Here is a 22,243-nt window from a genome sequence, read left to right as displayed (position 1 = left end):
TTCGATTTGGTTTAAATAATGCAAAAACAAAGTGTTGGAGAAGAAAAGTGCAATATGTGCCATGTAAGAAAGCTAACGTTTAAGTGCCTTGCTCAGAACATGGGAACATATGAAAGCTGGTGGTTCCTTTTAACATGAGTCTTCAATATTCCCAGGTAAGAAGTTTTAGGTTGTAGTTATTATAGGAATTATAGGACTATTTCTCTCTATACGATTTGTATTTCATATACCTTTGACTATTGGATGTTCTTATAGGCACTTTAGTATTGCCAGTGTAACAGTATAGCTTCCGTCCCTCTCCTCGCTCCTTCCTACCTGGGCTCAAACCAGGAACACATCGACAACAGCCACCCTCGAAGCAGCGTTACCCATGCAGAGCAAGGGGAACAACCACTCCCAAGTCTCAGAGCGAGTGACGTTTGAAACGCTATTAGCGCACACCCGCTAACTAGCTAGCCATTTCACATCGATTACACCAGCCTAATCTTGGGAGTTGACAGGCTTGAAGTCATAAACAGCGCAATGCATTGCGAAAGCTGCTGGCAAAAACGCACTAAAGTGCTGTTTGAATGAATGCTTACGAGCCTGCTGGTGCCTACCACCGCTCAGTCAGACTGCTCTATCAAATCATAGACTTAATTATAATATAATAAACACACAGAAATACAAGCCTTAGGTCATTAATATGGTCAAAAACCCGGAAACTATCATCTCGAAAACAAAACGTTTTTTTCTTTCAGTGAAATACGGAACCGGTCCATATTTTATCTAACGGGTGGCAACCCTAAGTCTAAATATTCCTGTTACATTGCACAACCTTCAATGGTAAGTCATAATTACGTAAAATTCTGGCAAATTAGTTCGCAACGAGCCAGGCAATGAACGCAAGAGCAGTGACACAATTTCATGTTAGCAGGCAATAGTTACTAAAAACGCAGGTTTAAAAATATATACTTGTGTATTGATTTTAAAGAAAGGCATTGATGTTTATGGTTAGGTACATTGGTGCAACGACAGTGCTTTTTTCGCAAATGGGCTTGTTAAATCATCACCCACTTGTCGAAGTAGGCTGTGATTCGATGAGAAATTAACAGGCACCGCATCAATTACATGCAATGCAGGACACGTTAGATAAACTAGTAATATCATCAACCATGTGTAGTTAACTAGTGATTATGTTAAGATTGATCGTTTTTTACAAGATAAGTTTAATGCTAGCTAGCAACTTATCTTGGCTTCTTGCTGCCCTTGCGTAACAGGTAGTCAGCCTGCCATGCAGGCTCCTCGTGGAGTGCAATGTAAGGCAGGTGGTTAGAGCGTTGGACTAGTAACCAGAAGGTTGCAAAAACTAATCCCCAAATCCCCCCTGAACAAGGCAGTTAACCCCCGTTCCTAGGCCGTCATTGAAAATAAGAATGTGTTCTTAATCTGACTTGCCTAGTTAAATAAAGGTAAATAAAGGTGTTTATGAAAACGGCCCTAATTAATCGGCCATTCCGATTAATCGGTCGACCTCTAGTCTGTAGCTGCATACTTCTCCTGTGACCTGCCTGCTCTCTCCTCTCTGACCCAGGGGACACTGTCCCATCCTGCTCAGAATAAAGTATGGGGAGTTACAAGCAGTCACATGTACACACGTATGCATTGTCTCACTCACACACACACACACACACACACACACATGCACGCTGGATATATACACACACACTCTGTTAGTTCACTTTGACTTTTCTCTGCTATTCAATCACCCCATCTGTATTCTCCTCCATCCTTTCCTTCTCTCTCCCTCTCTCCTCTCCCCCTTGCTCTCTATCTTCCTGTCTGGTAGGCAGTCCTGTGATGAGTCAGAGTTGGCCCGTACTCCCTGGGGATGGCAAGGCAATAGAAAGACAAGGTGCAGGCCAGGAACCAGCGCTCTTGTTACAGTAACGAACAATAGCCTACAGAGTTATGAGAGATGGGGAGTGATCACACACTGCACTGTGAGATGCCACCAAACTTGCTACTCCCTAACAAAGGACAACACACACAGAACAAATGGGTAAACTTAAGACTTTGTCTCACAATCCTTTTACTCATCATCCCCTGTACTACAATCATTATCATCATGTCCCATTCATGGCCCAGTGCAGTCAAAAACGTGATTTTGTGTGTCGTATATATATTGTAATGAAACGGCAGGGAGCAGGTCTCGAATCCTCGACCTTCTAGTCCGAAGTCCAGCGCGCTATCGACTGTGCCCCAAAAGCATGCTCGAGCGGCAGAGTCGATATCCACGCTTATAAACCCAGGGTCGTTACAATCTATATATTTCCACACTACAGGTTGGAATAATACTGTGAAATTGTGAAAATTGTGAAATGTCTGTTTTGGTGGGATGGAGTATTGGCTAGCCCGGTGACATCACCAGGCGGTAAACTAATTAATCGACCAATAAGAAAGAGAGTCCCAAGCCACTCTGCCAATAACAGATCGTTTTCAGTTTTCCCCTCCTCACTCAGACCACTCCCAGACAATGCTAGAAAAATTCTTGCTTGAGAAATTGTTCTTGGCTAAGAAGCTATTTTTGTGTCTTTTCGATCATTTTAATTGAAAAGAATCACAGTAAGGTACTTAACTGTTAACCATAAATGTTATAATATTGCAATGAAAACGGCCGCATTGGACCTTTAATGAATTAAGATATCCTTACCAAACAGTTACACAAATATATATCATTAACATTAACATATATTTTAATGTATTTTAAAGCATTGTGAAAGTTTTGTATGACAGCGGTATTGGAGAGGATGGATCATAAGTGAGTCGGTATAATTTTATGTCAAAGCTGCCAGCGCATATATCTAGTTATCAAAGTACAAATTATGATAATTCTAATGTCCCCATGGACATTAATACCAGCAGTAGGCTATTCGCAGTCCCGAGTTCGCAGTCCCGAGTTCGTAAAATACACATCTACTGACTAGCTTACGCGTCTGATGAAATGCACAAACATAGACTTGTCGTTCACATCTGGCACCGCAGTCTGACAATAACATTATAGCCAAAGGAGATAATTCAAAAATTGCTATGACTGAGAATATAGTTAGCTTAAAGATAAAAAATAAATACTTACCATAGTTAGGAAAATGGGTTATCCTTGAGACTAGTGAAGCGACCCACCACTGTAAACAGCAATGCACTTCTTTCTATACCAATAATACTAGCCTTCTTGATGTGTTAAAATCTTAACGCTATTACACAATATTTCCCCCTCGTCCTGCTGTGTTGACTGTGCCAGGTGCGTAGTTTTTGCGTGCCCCGATGTCTCCGCAAAGGACGAGGCAACAGGGATGCTCGACGTGAGTGCGTCTCTCTCTGCAGTAGGCTAGCCTATTCGTGCATTCACCTCCGTCTGGTCGGCTCTGAGCGCTGGCCTGGGTTGGCCTGCTACTGACGTCAAAGCATTCCAGCTAACTCCGGTCTTATTCGGCGGATGTTCTCTCCTATGGCGCGCTAGGGCTGAGGCAGGCGGAAAGGCCTAGAGGAAAATGTCTGTTCTGAAGTCGAGAAAGCAGAAAACTATTATGGACTATGCAATTGAACAGCCAGCGTGTCTATAATTAGGTAGGCGGAGGAGATGAAGAAACACAATGGGGAGAATACATTCTTCACATATTTATATATGGGTGAGGCATAGTGGTCTATAGTTTTCAACCACATCACAGTAGGTCACCTGTAGCGTTAGCTATGATTCATAACTCCTGATTCACAACTTCACAAGACAATGCTTTTTACAAATGTGAATTCTTTAGAATTCCTTTGGAGGGAAATAATGAAAATAGTAAAACACATTCTCTTTAGTCAGTATGGCCACAGAGTTCAACCGTGCTTATGTACAAAATACACCCCAAGAGCAGGCATTTATAAAAATGTAACTTGACGTGAGAATGTGCTGACCTCTCCGCAAACTTTAGACCATGCATACGCACATTTTCTAGTGCTTGAAAAATTGTATTGCAAGCTGGCAAGTATTTTGTGCAAATGGGGCATATGATGAAAAGCTTATTCATAAAATAAAAATACAAACGGGAAAACATATCAACAAGAATGCAACCATTTGCCATTAATGAGAAGAGCGAAAATCTGTGTTTTATTTTTAGAATCTAAAATAATTAGACATCGGAATCGTATCATTAGAAATAGGAATCTTTGTACTCTTTTATTTTCATAACCATTGCAGAATATATTCCTCCTCTTTTCTGGCGGTGATGGGTTCATATTCCCGAAGGAGCCATACAACAAATTACCATGCGCATCTCTCATTTAATTGGACCTAATAGCCTAGTAAATACACTGAACAAAAATATAAACGCAACATGCAACAGTTCATTTTTTTTTACAGTTCATATAGGGAAATCAGTCAATTAAAAAAAAGTATTATGCCATTATCTATGGAGTTCACATGACTGGGAATACAGATATGCATCTGCTGGTCACAGATACCTTAAAAAAGGTAGCGGTGTGGATCAGAAAATGAGTCAGTATCTGGTGTGGCCACCATTTGCCTCATGCAGCGCAACACATCTCATTCGCATAGAGTTGATCAGGCTGTTCATTGTGGCCTGTGGAATTATGTTCCACTCCTCTTCAATGACTGTGTGAAGATGCTGGATATTGGCGGGAACTGGATCCAGAGCATTCAAAACATGCTCAAGGGGTGACATGTTGGGTGAGTGTGCGGGCAATGGAAGAACTGGGACATTTTCAGCATCTAGGAATTGTGTACAGATCCTGTAACATGGGGCCGTGCATTATCATGCTGAAACATGAGATGATGGTGGCAGATGAATGGCACGAGAATAGGCCTTAGGACCTTGTCACTGTACATTCAAATTGTCAGTGCCTGCCCATACCATAACCCCACCGCCACCATGGGGTACCCTGTTCACAACATTGATATCAGCAAACCGCTCGCTCACACAACGCCATACACAGGGTCTGCGGTTGTGAGGCCAGTTGGACATACTACCAAATTCTCTAAAACAACATTGGAGGTGGCTTACGGTGGAGAAATTAACATTCAATTCTCTGGCAACAGCTTTGGTGGACATTCCTGCAGTCATCATGTCAATTGCATGCTCCCTCAAAACATGAGACATCTGTGGCGTTATGTTGTGTGACAAAACTGCACATTTTAGTGTGGCCTTTTATTGTCCCCAGCATGATGTGCACCTGTGTAATGATCGTGCTGTTTAATCAGCTTCTTGATATGCCACACCTGTCAGGTGGATGGATTATCTTGGCAAAGGAGAAATGTTCACTAACAGGGATGTAAACACATTTGTGCACAACATTTGATAGAATTATGCTTTTTGTGCATGTGGAAGATTTCTGGGATCTTTTATTTCAGCTCATGAAACATGAGACCAACACTTTTCATGTTGCGTTTATATTTTTGTTCAGCGTTAACTTATGTTTTTCAAGTTTTGCCTCGTTCATGCGCCCACCGTTTTATGACAGGTCTGATTTATAATGGGAAACATTGGTATGTATGGCTCAGTTGGTAGAGCATGGTGTTTGCAACGCCAGGGTTGTGGGTTCGTTTCCCACGGGGGACCAATACGAAAAGAAAACATTTTTTTATGAAATGTATGCACTCACTACTGTAAGTCGCTCTGGATAAGAGCGTCTGCTAAATGACTAAAATGTAAAAATGCATGCTCCAAGTTTATAAATCTTAATATTTTTGTACGTGCACAGACTTTTCGGAAATATTTTGTTTGAAATGTATGCAAATGAGCCCCCAGGCCGGAGTTTGGGGGTCGTCACTAGTTACCACGGCCACAAAGTCATAACCCCCGCCGATTTCTACAATTTATCTTCTTCAAATGTGATTTTAAAACCTCGTAGATGTAAAGTCCCCTGTTTAGGGGACCTGCGTGGTTTTGGTACTGGTTTCAACCCACATTTTTGCTTATACATTGATCTGTGGACACCGTAGATCCAGTAATCACTTCTTTCAAAGGTGCCCTGCTCCAGAGAACAAAGCAAGTCACAGGTATTGTCCCTAAACACATGACATGAAGCACCCGCTCTCTCTGGACAGAAGAAACACAGAAAATCATCACAAATCCACCTTGAGCTAGCTTCACCGATTTAACAGTACCCAATTTCTTTTCTACACAGCCTGAGACTACATAAGGATCATTTTTTGGGGAAAAAATACTATATTTCACTTGACAGAGTGATGCTAAATGTATAAAATTGCTTCATATACCCCACTCTCCCCTACTGTAGCCTATGATAAATTACACAAGATTGTTCTCAGACACCTGTAACATATTTAATTGACTTATCATTAGAAGTACATTACTGTTGCACCACATAAGCTCAGCTGTAAATACCCAAGGAGGAGGACAGAAAGTCCTGTAAGCAAACGGAAGCAGATGTGCGCAGAAGCAAACAGTACATATGGGGAAACAGTACATATGGGAAAACAGTACATATGGGGAGTCCTTGAGTTCTATTGTGGAAAGAGAGAGAACATTTTCATCATTCCAGGTGCATGATCAGGATTCTGAGTACATTTGGCCCAGGGAGCAGAGCTTTGGGCCCAGCCAGGAAAGTTGCATCGTTAAAACACTCGTAAGCCTAAATTCCATCGCTATCAGGAAACCTGGCCATGGCCTCTGGAACTGGACCTGTGGCACAGTACACATACATCTCTGATGGGATAATGAGTGAATTACTGTTCTATTCTATATAGCCTACCATGGGTCCTGGTTGAAGGGCCCCCAACTGAGACTCACTGCAGGCCACTGACCCACTTTGATATATGTAAATCCATCATCACCATTGGCAATAGTTTATTGACAAAACTAGGTACTGGGGCTATAATACAAAAGTTGCCAGATATTTTAATTGATTTAATCTGGGGAAAAGGAAAACTCTCAGTCCAATTATCTGCTGTCTTTCACATGACCTGCAGACATGTCACAAGTTCAAAAACCAGAGCTTTCTAAATACAATGGCTAGCTGAAAAAATTATAGCCATAGGCCAATCTTGATGTTATATTTCCTAATTTACTAGTCAGGGGGAACTTATTCAATTCCAAAAATAGTGCACATTTGTTTGCCTGCCATAAGGCCTACTACATTGCATCTGACTATCGCCTACTAGATAAGGCATAGCCTAAAGCAGACGTGTGGTACCATACTCCCATCTAGTGGAATAATGTTATCACTATAGGCTTCTTTTCTGTCTGACATTTGCGTTTATAAAATGTATAAGTAGGGTGGTGGGTTTTTAGTGAGTGTAGGGTTAGATGCTAGAGTATTTGTTGATTTATTTTCCTTTTTTTCAAGCAAAGTATAAGGGAGTTATACTCCAGCCTAGTTGGTGGCGATAATGCAACATTTATTGGATGCCAAATGCTGTCAAACCTCATTGAAGAAGAAGACGATGACCGGCAGCTCTGTCTCCCAGGATGCGTGCTATCTACAAGACCAGAGCCAATCGCAACCAAGGAACAAGAGCCATTGAGCCACATTCAAACCGAGCCAGAAAGCTGAAGCCTAGAGGAAAAAATATAATATAGATAGCATCTTTCAAAATTTAGGCAACTTTATATTGATATATCACTTATATTATATCAGACTGATTTGTTGTTGATGAGCAATCTTTTTGAGTTTGTTAGCTAGCTTGCTAGCAGGGCTGTTTAGCAAGCACACTTGGCTAGCTAGTCTTGTGAGTTTGCTAGCTAGTTAGCAAGTTATCTATGCTGGTTGTTAGCTTGCATTACTGATATGCGTATAATTAGAAGGGACACTTCATGCTTTGTGGATAATTATTTACATTTACAGAGCTCCATTCCTGACAGGCTGATCTGATTAGCTTTCAGCCTCAGAGCTTGATCAGATTCAGTTGCAGCCTCGGAGGCTAATAAATCAGGATGCTGCCTTGTAGGCTGTTTAAAAAAAATGCTCCTTGCAGGCATGTTAGCGGTCAAAGTGCCTTATAGGTGTAACCGATGTGAAATGGCTAGTTAGTTAGCGGTGGTGCGCGCTAATAGCGTTTCAATCGGTGACGTCACCCGCTCTGAGACTTGAAGTAGGGTTTCCCCTTGCGTTGCAAGGGCCGCGGCTTTTGTGGCGCGATGGGTAACGATGCTTCGTGGGGTGTCAGTTGTTGATGTGTGCAAGGGTCCCTGGTTCGAGCCCAGGTTGGGGCGAAGAGAGGGACGGAACCTACACTGTTACATAGGCAAATGCATATAATCCTTTGGGTGAGCTGATTTATGAGCCTCCAAGGCTCATAAATCAGGGTGCTACTTTGTAAGCTGTTTCATTCACAAATGTTTATCTATTAATATGAATGGGGTCAAGACTGCTACCTAACCGTAATTGTAGTCATTCTTTAATCAATGATTGGATGTACTACTTTGTTTCGCTAATGTTTTTGTGTTTGTCTTATATGTGTCTGATGGTTGATCGTGACATTAAAGAAATGAAGGCAATCAAATCTGTCTTCCGACAGTCTGCAGTATTATGTTGATGGTTCCATGTTGGCTATCATGAAACTATGATAGCCTTCTTTCAAAATTCATCATCACAATGATTCATTGAAATATTTACATATGAACATGTTTGCCATGCTAATTGCCAGGCTTATTGGTTTACATAGGACTACAGTGATTGCAATTAGGAAGCAATTGAAAAGGTAAGCATAACAAGAAATAGTAAGAAGGGTCTCAGGCTGTACACTGTTGGCTAATAAGATAAGGCCACATGGTAAATATAAAGTTGTTTTCCTGTTGGTCTGAGTCTTTAAGTGCCTTCTGGCAAACTCCAAGCGGGCTGTCATGTGCCTTTTACTGACAGTGTGTGCCTTTCCAAATCATTTCCAATCAATTAAATTTACCACAGGTGGACTGCAATCAAGTTGTAGAAACATCTCAAGGATGATCAATGGAAACAGGATGCACCTAAGCTCAATTTCAAGTCTCATTGCAAAGGGTCTGAATACTTATGTAAGGCTTATAATAATATGGATATAATGTTTGTCTATGCTGTTTTTTTCACCTTTCAATCTATAATGTCTATAGATGCAGGGTATACACTTGAACAATTAAGTGCAGTTCATCACAAGTCCAATAAGCCTATGTGGTTCTTGTATAGTCTCTTTGTTCAAGTACGGATTACATATTATTAGGCTATTATTAGCCTAATAGAGTGGTGAGTAAGAGCAGGTGATCCCTGCATTCCGCTCTGTGTGTGGTGAAGATGGAGTGTCCTTGAGTGAAGCAGTCAGGCAGCAACATGCCATAGACGAGTCTGTACACGTGAGCTCAGCCGTCTGGCACTGAGCAGATGTGTCCTGTCTCACACACACACACAGACAGACGCTTTATTTGAATCCACCAATTAAATGTACATTTAAAAAAGATTCAAACATGCATGGTCACTCAAGGGTTCAAAAAGCACCTCCTTTTCCAGCCAGGCTGTCCACGACAGCTGAAATAGAGCAATACCTAGCCAACTGCCTTGTCCTAGTCTTTGGTAGGCCTGCAATCTGGAGGCCACGCACTGCAAGCCTGTGTACGTGTCCAAGACTGTCAAATATCAGCGTCGCCAGCCTCCACCTACACCCGAGGCTGTCCAAGCGTGCAACGAGGGGCTGTTGTCGGCAAAGGCCTGCTCCATGTAGCCATCAAATGAGCAGCCCACTTCCAAAATGAGCACCTCCCTCTGGCCTCCCCCCACAACAACAACAACATCTGGTGTATTTGGCACACAGGAAAACACATCATTATCAACATCAAACCAGCTTCCTCTTACACATGAATGTTTATTGATGTGTGCTGTTGGTGACAGAGACTATTCCTAGAGCTGGCAGCCCAGCCAAACTGAGCAATCGGGGGAGAAGGGCCTTGGTCAGGGAGGTGACTAAGAACCCGTTGGTCACTCTGACAGAGCTCCAGAGTTCATCTGTAGAGATGGGAGAACCTTCCAGCAGGACAACTAGCTATGCAGCACTCCACCAATGAGGCCTTTATGGTAGAGTTGCCAGACGGAAACCACTCCTCAGTAAAAGGCAATATGACAGCCCGCTTGGAGTTTGCCATAAGGCACCTAAAGACTCTCAGATCATGAGAAACAAGATTCTCTGGTCTGACGAAACCAAGATTGAACTCTTTGGCCTGAATGCCAAGCGTCATGTCTGGAGGAAACCTGGCACCATCCCTACAGTGAAGCATGATGGTGGCAGCATCATGCTGTGGGGATGTTTTTCAGCGGCAGGGACTGGGAGACTAGTCAGGATCGAAGCAAAGATGAATGGAGCAAAGTCCGGAAAGATCCTTGATGAAAACCTGCTCCAGAGCGCTCAGGACCTCAAACTGGGGCGAAGGTTCACCTTCCAACAGGACAACGGCCCAAAGCACACAGCCAAGACAACGCAGGAGTGGCTTCGGGACAAGTCTCTGAATGTCCTTGAATTGCCCAGCCATAGCCCGGACTTGATCGAACATCTCTGGAGAGACCAGAAAATAGTTGTGCGGCGACGCTCCCCATCCAAGCTGACAGAGCTTGAAAGGATCTGCAGAGAAGAATGGGAGAAACTCCCCAAATGCAAGTGTGCCAAGCTTGTAGCGTCATACCCAATCCTCCAATGTCAAATCAATCATATGTATTCATTTCTTTTCTGGAAGCCTGTTTCCCTCGAGCGTTCATATTTTATTTTCAGATATCAAAGGTATCAAAATACTTAAACTTACATGCAAAATACCTGCTGTTAACTTTAAAATGATTGGAATTAATTATCCAAAGAGAGTGTAAAGATTGTAAAGAAAGTGTAAAAAAATCATTTTCTTAAGAACTAGATAACATGAGTACTGTAGTCAACGAGTAATGTTTTGTTTTGTGCGGATGAAGGGATCGCGACAAAGAAATAATTTTCTTAAGAACTAGATGACATGAGTACTGTAGTCAACGAGTAATGTTTTGTTTTGTGCGGATGAAGGAATCGCGACAGAATGAACTGACTGTACTGTAATCGCTGCCAAAGGTGCTTCAACAAAGTAATGAGTAAAGGGTCTGAATACTTATGTAAATGTTATATTTCCATTTTTTATTTCTTAAAACATGTTTTTGTTTTGTCATTGTGGGGTATTGTGTGTAGATTGATTATTATATGTTTTTTTTAATCAAGTTTAGAATAAGGCTGTAACCTAATAAAATGTGGAAAAAGTCAAGGGTTCTGAATACTTTCCGAAGGCACTGTAAATCACTCGGTGCTGATTTCTTTAATATCCAACAATGAACATGAAAAAAATATCTACGTTTAATAATAATAATAATATTTTGCTCAGAAAACTGGATGGGCTAAATAAAACTGCCTTCGGGCCGGCTAGTTGGGGAACTGATGTATATGTTTGTGTGTGTACAGTAGTGTATTACGGCTTCTTTCTCTCCTGAGGTCTGATCGTGGGTCATGTTGGAGATGGAAACTTCCACTGTATAATGGTCATGGACCCAAATGACCAGGATGAGGTCACTAGAGTTCACTGAGAGACTGGCCAGGTACTGTAGGTCTCTCTTTCCTCTATATTTTCTCCCTCGTTTTTTCTATACCTCGTCATTGATCTGCCCCTTGTCCTTCACCATGGAACTCATTCTCTCTTATCCCTATCTTCATATTTCTCTGTTTCTCTCTCACTCTGTAGAAAAGCAGTGGAACTGGACAGGACTTGTACATGGGAGCACGTGGTGGGCCTGGGGAAACGAGTGTTGCTTCGTGAGGAGCTGGGACCCCTTGCCATGAAGGTCATGCAGGGCCTCAAGGCCACTCTGGACCCCAAAAACCTAATGAATCCTGGGAAGGTGCTGTAACTGAAGGAACTGAAGCTATCACCTTATCACAGAGCACTGAATACATGAATGAAGTGTAAAGTACTCCATAGGGATGCAATACCGCTGTCTGCCACCGGGTGTCAGGCGTTTGGTATAATTGTTTTTATAGCGTGAGTTACTGACTAGTCCCAAGGGCAAATTGTGTTATTATTGTCTGTCCTCTGTTTATCCTCTTAAGTTCCTCAGAATTAATTGCTTCTTTAGATTTTACTACAACATAACTGTATGGCTTGAAATTATTTATTGATTACTTGTAATTAACTAAATCCATCGGTTTGCATTTTGTTTCTGCTCTATTTTGTGCCGTTGATATGTGCATACTGTACTTAAACTGTAAATGGCCCCTTCTGATAGAGAGTTAAGTATTTATTTATATTGCCATGGTGAAGTTGCTCATGTCTCTAAAGATTTCTTCTTACAATCTTATTTGCTCAGTGGTGACATGTGTTGAGACAAGCCAATGAGACGAGAGAAAAACAAGCCAGGCTTTATGCAACAGAGCAATAACACCTGTAAGTGGTCACAGGAGTGATCCCAGTTTTCTCCTCAAGATAATCTATCAATCTATCCAGGACAGAAGAGAACACAGCTTTTGCCTTTAAACATTAGCTGATGGGTCAACTAAATAGCTTAATGACAAGCATTAGCACACCATTATTTATTGAGAAGATTTGTTAAAATTAACATTTAAGCCTGAATCTAGTTAAGGAAATTACATGAAAAATATATATAGAGATTTATATACCGTACCAGTCAAAAGTTTGGACACACCTACTCATTCCAGCATTTTTCTTTATTTTACTATTTTCTACATTGTAGAATAATAGTGAAGACATCAAAACTATGAAAAAACACATATGGAATCATGTAGTAACCAAAAAAGTGTTAGAAACAAATCAAAATATATTTGAGATTCTTCAAAGTAGCCACCCTTTTCCTTGATAATCGTATTGCACACTCTTGGCATTCTCTCAACCAGTTTTTTTTTAATATGTTTAAAAAAAAAAAAATATTTAACCTTTATTTAACCAGGCAAGTAAGTTACAAACAAATTCTAATTTACAATGATGGCTTACCCTGGCCTAACCCGGGCGACGCTGGGCCAATTGTGCGCCGCACTATGGGACTCCCAATCATGGCCAGATGTGACGCAGCCTAGACTCAAACCAGGGACTGTAGTGGCGCCTCTTGCACTGAGATGAAGTGCCTTAGAGAGCTGTGCTGGAGCCCGAGCTTCATGAGGTAGTCACCTGGAATGCATTTCAATTAACAGGTGTGGAATTTCATTCCTTCTAAATGCGTTTGAGCCAATCAGTTGTGTTGTGACAAGGTAGGGGTGGTGTACAGATGATAGCCCTATTTGGTAAAATACCAAGTTCATATTATGGCAAGAACAGCTCAAATAAACAAAGAGAAATGACAGTCCATCATTACTTTAAGACATGAAGGTCAGTCAATCCGGAACATTTCAAGAACTTTGAAAGTTTCTTCAAGTGCAGTCGCAAAAAACATCAAGCATCAAATGCTTCACAGAGTTCAAATAACAGACACATCTCAACATCAACTGTTCAGAGGAGACAGCGTGAATCAGGCCTTCATTGTCAAATTGCTGCAAAGAAACCACTACTTAAGGACACCAATAAGAAGAAGAGACTTGCTTGGGCCAAGAAATATGAGCAATGGACATTAGACCAGTGGAAATCTGTCCGTTGGTCTGATGAGTCCAAATTTGAGATTTTTGGTTCCAAACGCCGTGTCTTTGTGAGACGCAGAGTAGGTGAACGGATGATCTCTGCATGTGTGGTTCCCACTGTGAAGCATAGAGGAGGAGGTGTGATGTGTGCTTTGCTGGTGACACTATCCGTGATTTATTTAGAATTCAAGGCACACTTAACCAGCATGGCTAACACAGCATTCTGCAGCGATAAGCCATCCCATCTGGTTTGCGCTTAGTAGGACTATCAATTGTTTTTCAACTGGACAATGACCCAACACACCTGCAGCCTGTAAGGGCTATTTGATCAAGAAGAAGAGTGATGGAGTGCAAAGCTGTCATCAAGGCAATGGGTGGCTATTTTGAAGAATCTAAAATATAAAACATATATTGATTTATTTAACACTTTTTTGGTTACTACATGATTCCATATGTGTTATTTCAAGGTTTTGATGTCTTCACTATTATTCTACAATGTAGAAAATAGTACAAATAAAGAAAAACCCTTGAAGGAGTATCTGTGTCCAAACTTTTGACTGGTACTGTGTATATATCAATATCATTATTCGTCCCACAGATTGCACATCAAAATCATCAAACAATTAGTTGGTACCTCCAAAACAGGCACCCATTCACATCCTTGGAAAAAAAGTCATCTCAAAACATTAAATGAAATCAAGGTATATGGCCCTTTAGCAGAGTCGGGCAGGGATACAGTTAGCAGGAGACATGAATATATATAGTATACTCTATCATAACTTACTAGTAGTCTGTCTCCCCTGTGTTCCTTGTTTAGTTGAAGCTTGGTGGTTGTCTGCTTGCTAATGAATTGTTTATAGTGGCCTCACAGGTACTATATTCTCTACATTTTCATCTAGCAGAAATTGAAAAAATATTCACCCATTTGTTGAGCTTTGTTAGTTTTTTTCTTCCAGGATCATCATTATTCTTTATACACTAGAGGCATTCTGAAGAGTAATGTATGTTTTCTGACAGATTTGGGAAAACAAATCTTGTTAAATGTGAATAAATAAGTTAAACCCCGGAATAGCTCCACGATGTGACTGTCATTTTTGGGTTGATAGGTCTTTAATACGTCCATTACATTAAGTCACAATCAGCCAACACAACCAGAGAGGACCTGACCTATTTCATCAGAAAACATGTGGGGCACAGACAGTTGCTTAGACCAAAAGGCATCACACATACACACATATGAACACACTCAAGGCTCTTACAGGGAAATGACTAATTCTGGTCAGCGTTTCCCCATCCAACAAAAACCTGGTGGACAAAAACAAGGAGAAAGAGTGTGTATGTCATGTCGATTTTATGTAACTGTAAACATTAGCAAAATAAATGGAGCAATACCACATTCACACAGGGAAAATGGACATCTAAATTGTAAACATTTCAAACACAGACCAACACATAGTATTGTCTCAGACTTCTATTTGACCCTTTAGCAAATCAGGCTCTCACACTACAGAGATGGCTGCATCATCACCCCAACCTCAACCACACCACATGTATGCTTACGGACATCATCCTCACAGTCCCAGAACATAGAAAAACATAAACCAATGACCCCCAACTGTCTCCCACGACACATAAGCACACACACACACATTCACCCACCACCAAGCATAAACAACGTACCCCTCCACACACTAACGCATACAGAACAAGTGTAGTCTGACTGATATTTTCACTGCCCTGACACATATAGAAGCATTAACTACACCCCTCCACACACACACACACACACACACACACACACACACACACACACACACACACACACACACACACACACACACACACACACACACACACACACACACACACACACATAACCCAAACAGAAACCTACATAGACAGACCATGCCTGCCACACCAATGCTGCACTTCACACATCGCTGCTCCACCTCAAAGTAAAGACTAAAGATAAGCGCATGTCTCTTCAACTAATGATTGGGTGGGCGGGTGCTGTAACTCTGGTGATTGGGGGAAAGCCTTTTGTTGCATTATCAGACAACGTCCTGGGAGTCAACCCTGCCCTGGCACACAGGGTTCATCCAGCCCTATTCCTTCCTTTTCATCTTTTTCTTTATCTTCATTATCCTCCTCTGTCTCTTCCTGATGAAGGCCATGAGATGGCTGGATCCAGATGAGTGATATGGAGCCAGGCAGGGCCAAACCTAGGAGGCAAAATGGAAGGCAGAGCAGAGCAAGGGCCAGACCCCCGGAGGAGCCCAGAGAGGACCAGGCCATGTGGCGTGGTGACTGGCTGGCTGGGGGGCCAAGCAGCCTGGTGAGGCAGTTGGCCTGGAGGGATGGTCAGCCTAGTTGGGCCAACATAGGGACTGGCAGTTAGCAGCCTCTAGGGCTAGGGGAGAGGTGGCAGGGAGGAGGAGCACTCTTTTATGCATGTGGAAGTGACAGTATTAGCTTAATGTTTTTTTTTTTTTTGGTTCCGTTTGCTAGGAATTCTCTTGATAGATTGATAGATCAATTGATAGATAGGTTGTTTTGATTGTTTAGTTTTTTGGTTACTTCAGTGTCCAGATATCCATGGTAGGAACATAAAGTGTCCTGATAGATAAAGAGAGAAATGGAGGGGAGATGTTAACCATACATTAAAGTGGATACACAAAGACATTTCAGAAGGTTATTTTGAGTGCATAATTTACACTTACAGTATGCTCTAGCTTCAAACTGACTAAGAATGTACGTTTTATTGAGGGTGGTTATGTGTGTGCGTACTGCGTATGCATTATGCAGCGAATGAGTGAGCTATGTGGATCATAATGTTTTTTGAAACACCTCGTGTCACCAGTCTCCTGTGTGGAAGAGAAGGAGGTGAGGAGATGCTCTCACCTTGAACAGTAGGAGTAGGAGCACAGAAGTCAGTCAGTCTGAAGGATGCTCAGGGCAGGAACGATTGATCTCAAACCAGGAGTCTATACAGCTGAACAGAAAGATGAGAAAACCCACCATCATCACATGAATGCACATATCTCTCTGGCCTTAGCTACAGTACATCGCTAAGGCCTAAATGTACTGCCCCATTGAGTATAATTAATCTAGTGGAGTCATTTCAGGCTGTGTGTAATCCTGTGAGCCTGCGTACGTATTGTACAGTCAGGATCAGGAACTGAGCTCAGTCAGAAGGTGTGTCCTAAAATGGCACCCTATTTCCTGTGGCAACCTACTTTTGACCAGAGCCCCCAATTGGCCCTAATCAAAAGTAGTTCACTATATAAGGGATACGGTGCCATTTGAGTAGTACCGGCATCTCACCTTTTGTGATAGATGCAGAGGCACGGCAGTCTGGCGATGGTGTTTCCTTGCTGCAGCTCCTCCAGACAGATTACACACTCCCCGGCATCCCTGGCCAGCACGTCATCTGGAACACACACACAAACACACAGGCAGACGCACACACAGGCAAGCAGGTACACACACACACAAACACAAAAAGAAAACACAAGACAACCGTGAGTGGCAATGACACATCATCAAATTGTACCTAATATGAAATAGCAAAGGCAGTGAGGCATCAAGATCAACAAAAAATCTGTAAATTACTATAGGCTTTACAACTACAGCAGCAATAGAACAGAAATACCAGAATAGAACAGAGCAAAAGACACACAGTTGGGGACTAGTCAGATGGAAGAGCATCTAGTCAGTGCGTCAGAAAGAGGTCTAGGCCTGATCTGGTTGCTGCTGTGTAAACAAACAGCAGGGGGCAGCATTGAACACAGTCTAGTCTGGACCAACAAATCAAAATCAAATCACATTTTATGTCACATGCACCGAATACAACAGTGAAATGCTTACTTACAAGCCCTTAACCAACAATGCAGTTTTTAAAAAATATTTAAAAAATGCCTGAAAAAAAAAGAATAAGAAATAAAAGAAACAAATAATTAAAGAGCAGCAGTAAAATAACAATAGTGAGGCTATATACAGGGGGTACCGGTACAGAGTCAATGTGTAGGGGCATCGACTACTCGAGGTAATTGAGGTAATATGTACATGTAGGTAGAGTTATTAAAGTGACTATGCATAGATAATAACAGAGAGTAGCAGCAGCGTAAAAGAGAGGGGGGCAATGCAAATAGTCTGGGTAGCCATTTGATTAGATGTTTAGGAGTCTTAAGGCTTGGGGAAAGAAGCTGTTTAGAAGCCTCTTGGACCTAGACTTGGCGCTACGGTACCACTTGCCATGCGGTAGCAGAGAGAACAGTCTATGACTAGGGTGGCTGGAGTCTTTGACAATTTTTAGGGCCTTCCTCTGACACCGCCTGGTATAGAGGTCCTGGATGGCAGGAAGCTTGGCCCCAGTGATGTACTGGTGCAGCTGTAGAACCTTTTGAGGATCTGAGGACCCATGCCAAATCTTTTCAGACTCCTGAGGGGGGAATTGATTTTGTCGTGCCCTCTTCACGACTGTCTTGGTGTGCTTGGACCATGTTGGTTTGTTGGTGATGTGAACACCAAGGAACTTGAAGCTCTCAACCTGCTCCACAGCAGCCCCGTCGATGAGAATGGGGCCGTGCCGTGCAAACTGTTTCAACTGGGAAGCATGCGACAGGCTTAAGCCGGTAAAACCCTGCATCAGTATTTAGTAGAATGATGCCAGAGAGGATGGATGACGTTTTATGTGCTCCAAACAAACTGTGTTATTTGTTCGTTTTTTGCGATGTTTGTAACTTATTATTTTATTTTGTACATAATGTTGCTACTACTGTCTCTTATGACCGAAAATAACTTCTGGACATCAGAACAGCGAATGCTCACCACGAACTGGAAGAAGCTTTTTCCTTTAAGGAGCCCGACGTGAAGGACATACTGCTTTCCCGGGAACAGGCCCAAATCCCCGTCATTTGTGTGAAGAGAAGACGGAGAAAAAGGGGGTGGAGGTCGGGCTGCCTTCTGAGAATTTGTAGGCGAGCGAGTAAACCCCCACTGCCATCCATTCTATTGGCCAACGTGCAATCATTGGAAAATAAAATCGATGACCTACGAGCAAGATTGAACTACCAACAGGACATTAAAAACTGTAATATCTTACGTTTTACCGAGTTGTGGCAGAACGACAATATGAATAACATACAGCTGGCAGGTTATACACTGTATCACCAGGATAGAACAGCAGCCTCTGCTAAGACAAGGGGTGGCGGTCTATGTATATTTGTAAACAACAGCTGGGACACAAGGAAGTCACAAGGTTTTGCTCGCCTGAGGTAGAGAATCTCATGATAAGCTGTAGGCCACACTATCTACCTAGAGAGCTTTCATCTGTATTTTTTCGTAGCTGTCTATATAACACCACAGACCGATGCTGGCACTAAGACCGCACTCAATGAGCTGTATACGTCCATAAGCAAACAGGAAAACGCTTTAATGCAGGGAAATTTAAATCCGTTTTACCAAATTTCTACCAGCTTGTTAAATGGCAACCAGAGGGGAAAGATATCTAGGCCACCTTTACTCCACACACAGAGATGTGTACAAAGCTCTCCATCACCCTCCATTTGGCAAATCTGACCATAATTATATCCTCCTTATTTCCGCTTACAAGCAATAATTAAAGCAGGAAGCACCAGTGACTCGGTCAATAAACAAGTGGCCAGATGAAGTAGATGCTAAGCTACAGGACTGTTTTGCTAACACAGACTGGAATATGTTCCGGGATTCTTCCGATGGCATTGATGAGTACACCACATCAGTCACTGGCTTCATCAATAAGTGCATCGATGACGTCGTCCCCACAGTGACTGTTCGTACATACCCCAACCAGAAGCCATGGATTACAGGGAACATCCGCACTGAGCTAAAGGGTAGAGCTGCCGCTTTCAAGGAGCGGGACTCTAACCCAAAAGCTTTTAAGAAATTCCTCTATACCCTCCGACGAACCATCAAACAGGCAAAGCATCAATACAGGACTAAGATTAAATCGTAATACACCGGCTCTGACTATTTGAGGAAATGTTATTGGCTATGTGGTTGCTATAGTGTCTCAAGAGGGACAAACAGTAATATTGCTGCTTTTTTCTCATTTTTCAAGCAAAGTTATTTTAAGGGAGTATTTTGTATTTGTATTTATTATGGATCCCCATTAGTTCCTGCCAAAGCAGCAGCTACTGTTCCTGGGGTCCAGAAAAATTAAGGCAGTTATACATTTTTAAAAACATTACAATACAATTCACAACAGATTTCGCAACACATTAAGTGTGTGCCCTCAGGCCACTACACTTTATTAATGACAGACCTCTCCCTATCTTAGCTACTGCTGCATCAATATGTTTTGACCATGACAGTTTACAATTCAGGGTTACTCCAAGCAGTTTAGTCTCCTTAACCTCTATGCAATCGGTGTCCTTATACCGGGGCGGTTGAGCTAATGTGCACTAATGTGATTAGCATGACGTTGTAAGTAACAGCAAACATTCCAGGACATAGACATGTCTTATATGGGCAGAAAGCTTACATTCTTATTAATCTAACTGCACTGTCTAGTTTATAGTAGCTATTACAGTGAAAAAATACCATGCTATTGTTTGAGGAGAGTGCACAACAACAGCAAAATATTTATTACGGCAACTGGTTTGATACATTCACCTCTGAAGGTATATAATGTACTTACATTCAGGAATCTTGCTCTGATTTGTCATCCTGAGGGTCCCAGAGATAAAATGTAGCATAGTTTTGTTTGATAAAATAAATGTTTATATTCAAATGTAGGAACTGGGTTCTACAGTTTGGACCGCTGCTGTCTCTGGCTCCACACCCACCCCACCCGGCCATCTAAATGTGTGAAAGTTAGTGTATAAGCTAATGATCCATCATGTATGACATTCCTGGCAGTGTGTAGACTTACATTTTGCATTACCATATCATTTTTGTATGTTCTCTATAGTTATGTACTTGAAAATGTATCAATTGTAATATTTGACTTATTTGGGCAGACTTGACACAAATTATTGTCCAGTATTGCAATGCTTCACTGGATCAATCTGAAACTTTGCACACACACTGCTGCCATATAGAGGCAAAACAATGTAAATTGCACCTAAACTGAAATATTATATTATGGCCTTTCTCTTGCATTTCAAAGATGATGGAACAACAAAAAAATTGAAAATGCATGTTTTTTTGTTTGTATTATAATTTACTAATTTACTTTCTAATGTGTTATATTCTCCTACATTAATTTCACATTTCCACAAATGTCAAAGTGTTTCCTTTCAAATGGTATCAAGAATATGTATATCGTTGCTTCACATCCTGAGATCCAGGCAGTTAGATTTGGGTATGTCATTTTAGGTGAAAATGGAAAAAAGGGTCCGATCCTTAAGTTAACTTGCTCAATCCCCACATTATTCATAACAAGATTTAGTTGAGGTTTAGGGTTTAGTGAATGATTTGTCTCAAATCCCACTTTTAGTTTTTTGAAATATTTAGGACTAACTTAATTCTTGCCACCCAATCTGAAACTAACTGCAGCTCTTTGTTAAGTGTTGCAGTGATTTTACTTGCTGTGGTAGCAGATGTGTATAGTGTTGAGTCATCAGGATACAGTACATAGACACACAGGCTTTACTCAGAGCCCGTGGCAGGTCATTAGTAAATATTGAAAAAAGTAAGGGGCCTAGACAGCTGCCCTGGGGAATGCCTGACTCTACCCGGATTATGTTGGAGAGGTTTCCATTAAAAAACACCCTCTGTGTTTTGTTAGACAGGTAACTCTCGATCCACAATATAGCAGGGGATGTAAAGCCATAACAGAAGTTTTTTCCAGCAGCAGATTATGATCGATAATGTCAAAAGCTGCACTGAAGTCAAACAAAACAGCTCCAACAATATTTTTATTATCAATTTCGCTCACAAGCATCAGTAATTTGTGTAAGTGCAGTACATGTTGAGTTCCCTTCCATATAAGTGCTGAAAATCTGTTGTTAATTTGTTTACTGTGAAATAGCATTGTATCTGGTCAAACACTATTTTTTCCAAAAGTTTACTAAGTGTTGGTAACAGGCTGATTGGCCGACTGTTTGAGCCAGTAGAGGGTGACTTTTGCTTCCCTCCTTGCCTGAGGGCAGATACTTTCCTGTAGGCTTAGATTGAAGAGATGGCAAATAGGAGTGACAATATCGTCTGCTATCATCCTCAGTAATTTTCCATCCATGTTGTCAGACCCAGGTGGCTTTTCACCTCTTCTACACTCACTTTACTGAATTCTAAATTACAATGCTTGTCTTTAATAATTTGATCAGTTATGCATAGATGTTTAGAATTTGTTGTGGGAATGTCATGCCTACATTTGCTAACCTTGCCAATTAAACAATCATTAAAGTAGTTGGCAATATCAGTACATTTTGTGATGAATGAGCCATCTGATTCATTGAATGATGGAGCTGAGTTTGTCTTTTTGCCCAAAACTTCATTTAAGGTGCTCCGAAGCTTTTTCTATCATTCTTTATATAATTTATCTTTGTTTCATAGTACAGTTTCTTCTTCTTTTTATTCAGTTTAGTCACATGATTTCTCAATTTACAGTATGTTTGCCAATCGGCTGTTTCAGCCAGACTTATTTGCCATTTCTTTTGCCTCAACCCTCTCAAC

At 41.5% G+C, this 22,243-nt stretch overlaps 2 protein-coding genes across 2 annotated transcripts in view; both read right to left on the bottom strand.

Annotated features, from left to right (window-relative positions):
- The window catches only part of LOC106573646 (SNF-related serine/threonine-protein kinase), a 56,384-nt gene extending 52,825 nt beyond the window's left edge, over nucleotides 1-3,559 (bottom strand). The window contains exon 1 of the mRNA XM_014148885.2: nucleotides 3,116-3,559. The gene's annotated coding sequence lies outside the window, so the exon portion shown is untranslated. The remainder of the gene's footprint in view (nucleotides 1-3,115) is intronic.
- An 11,358-nt stretch (nucleotides 3,560-14,917) lies between these two features.
- Nucleotides 14,918-22,243, bottom strand: part of LOC106573647 (E3 ubiquitin-protein ligase znrf1) — a 47,989-nt gene continuing 40,663 nt past the window's right edge. Inside the window, exons 3-5 of the mRNA XM_014148886.2 lie at nucleotides 16,910-17,015; nucleotides 16,487-16,577; nucleotides 14,918-16,201 (exon numbers count right to left, since the gene is read on the bottom strand). Coding sequence (XP_014004361.1) covers nucleotides 16,520-16,577; nucleotides 16,910-17,015 — 164 coding nt within the window. The 3' untranslated portion in view covers nucleotides 14,918-16,201; nucleotides 16,487-16,519. The remainder of the gene's footprint in view (nucleotides 16,202-16,486; nucleotides 16,578-16,909; nucleotides 17,016-22,243) is intronic.

Source organism: Salmo salar, chromosome ssa16 (assembly GCF_905237065.1).
Source record: "Salmo salar chromosome ssa16, Ssal_v3.1, whole genome shotgun sequence".
Classification (NCBI taxonomy): Eukaryota; Metazoa; Chordata; class Actinopteri; order Salmoniformes; family Salmonidae; genus Salmo; species Salmo salar.
Note: the sequence above shows the minus strand (reverse complement) of the source record. Positions and strands in the feature narration are given on the sequence as shown.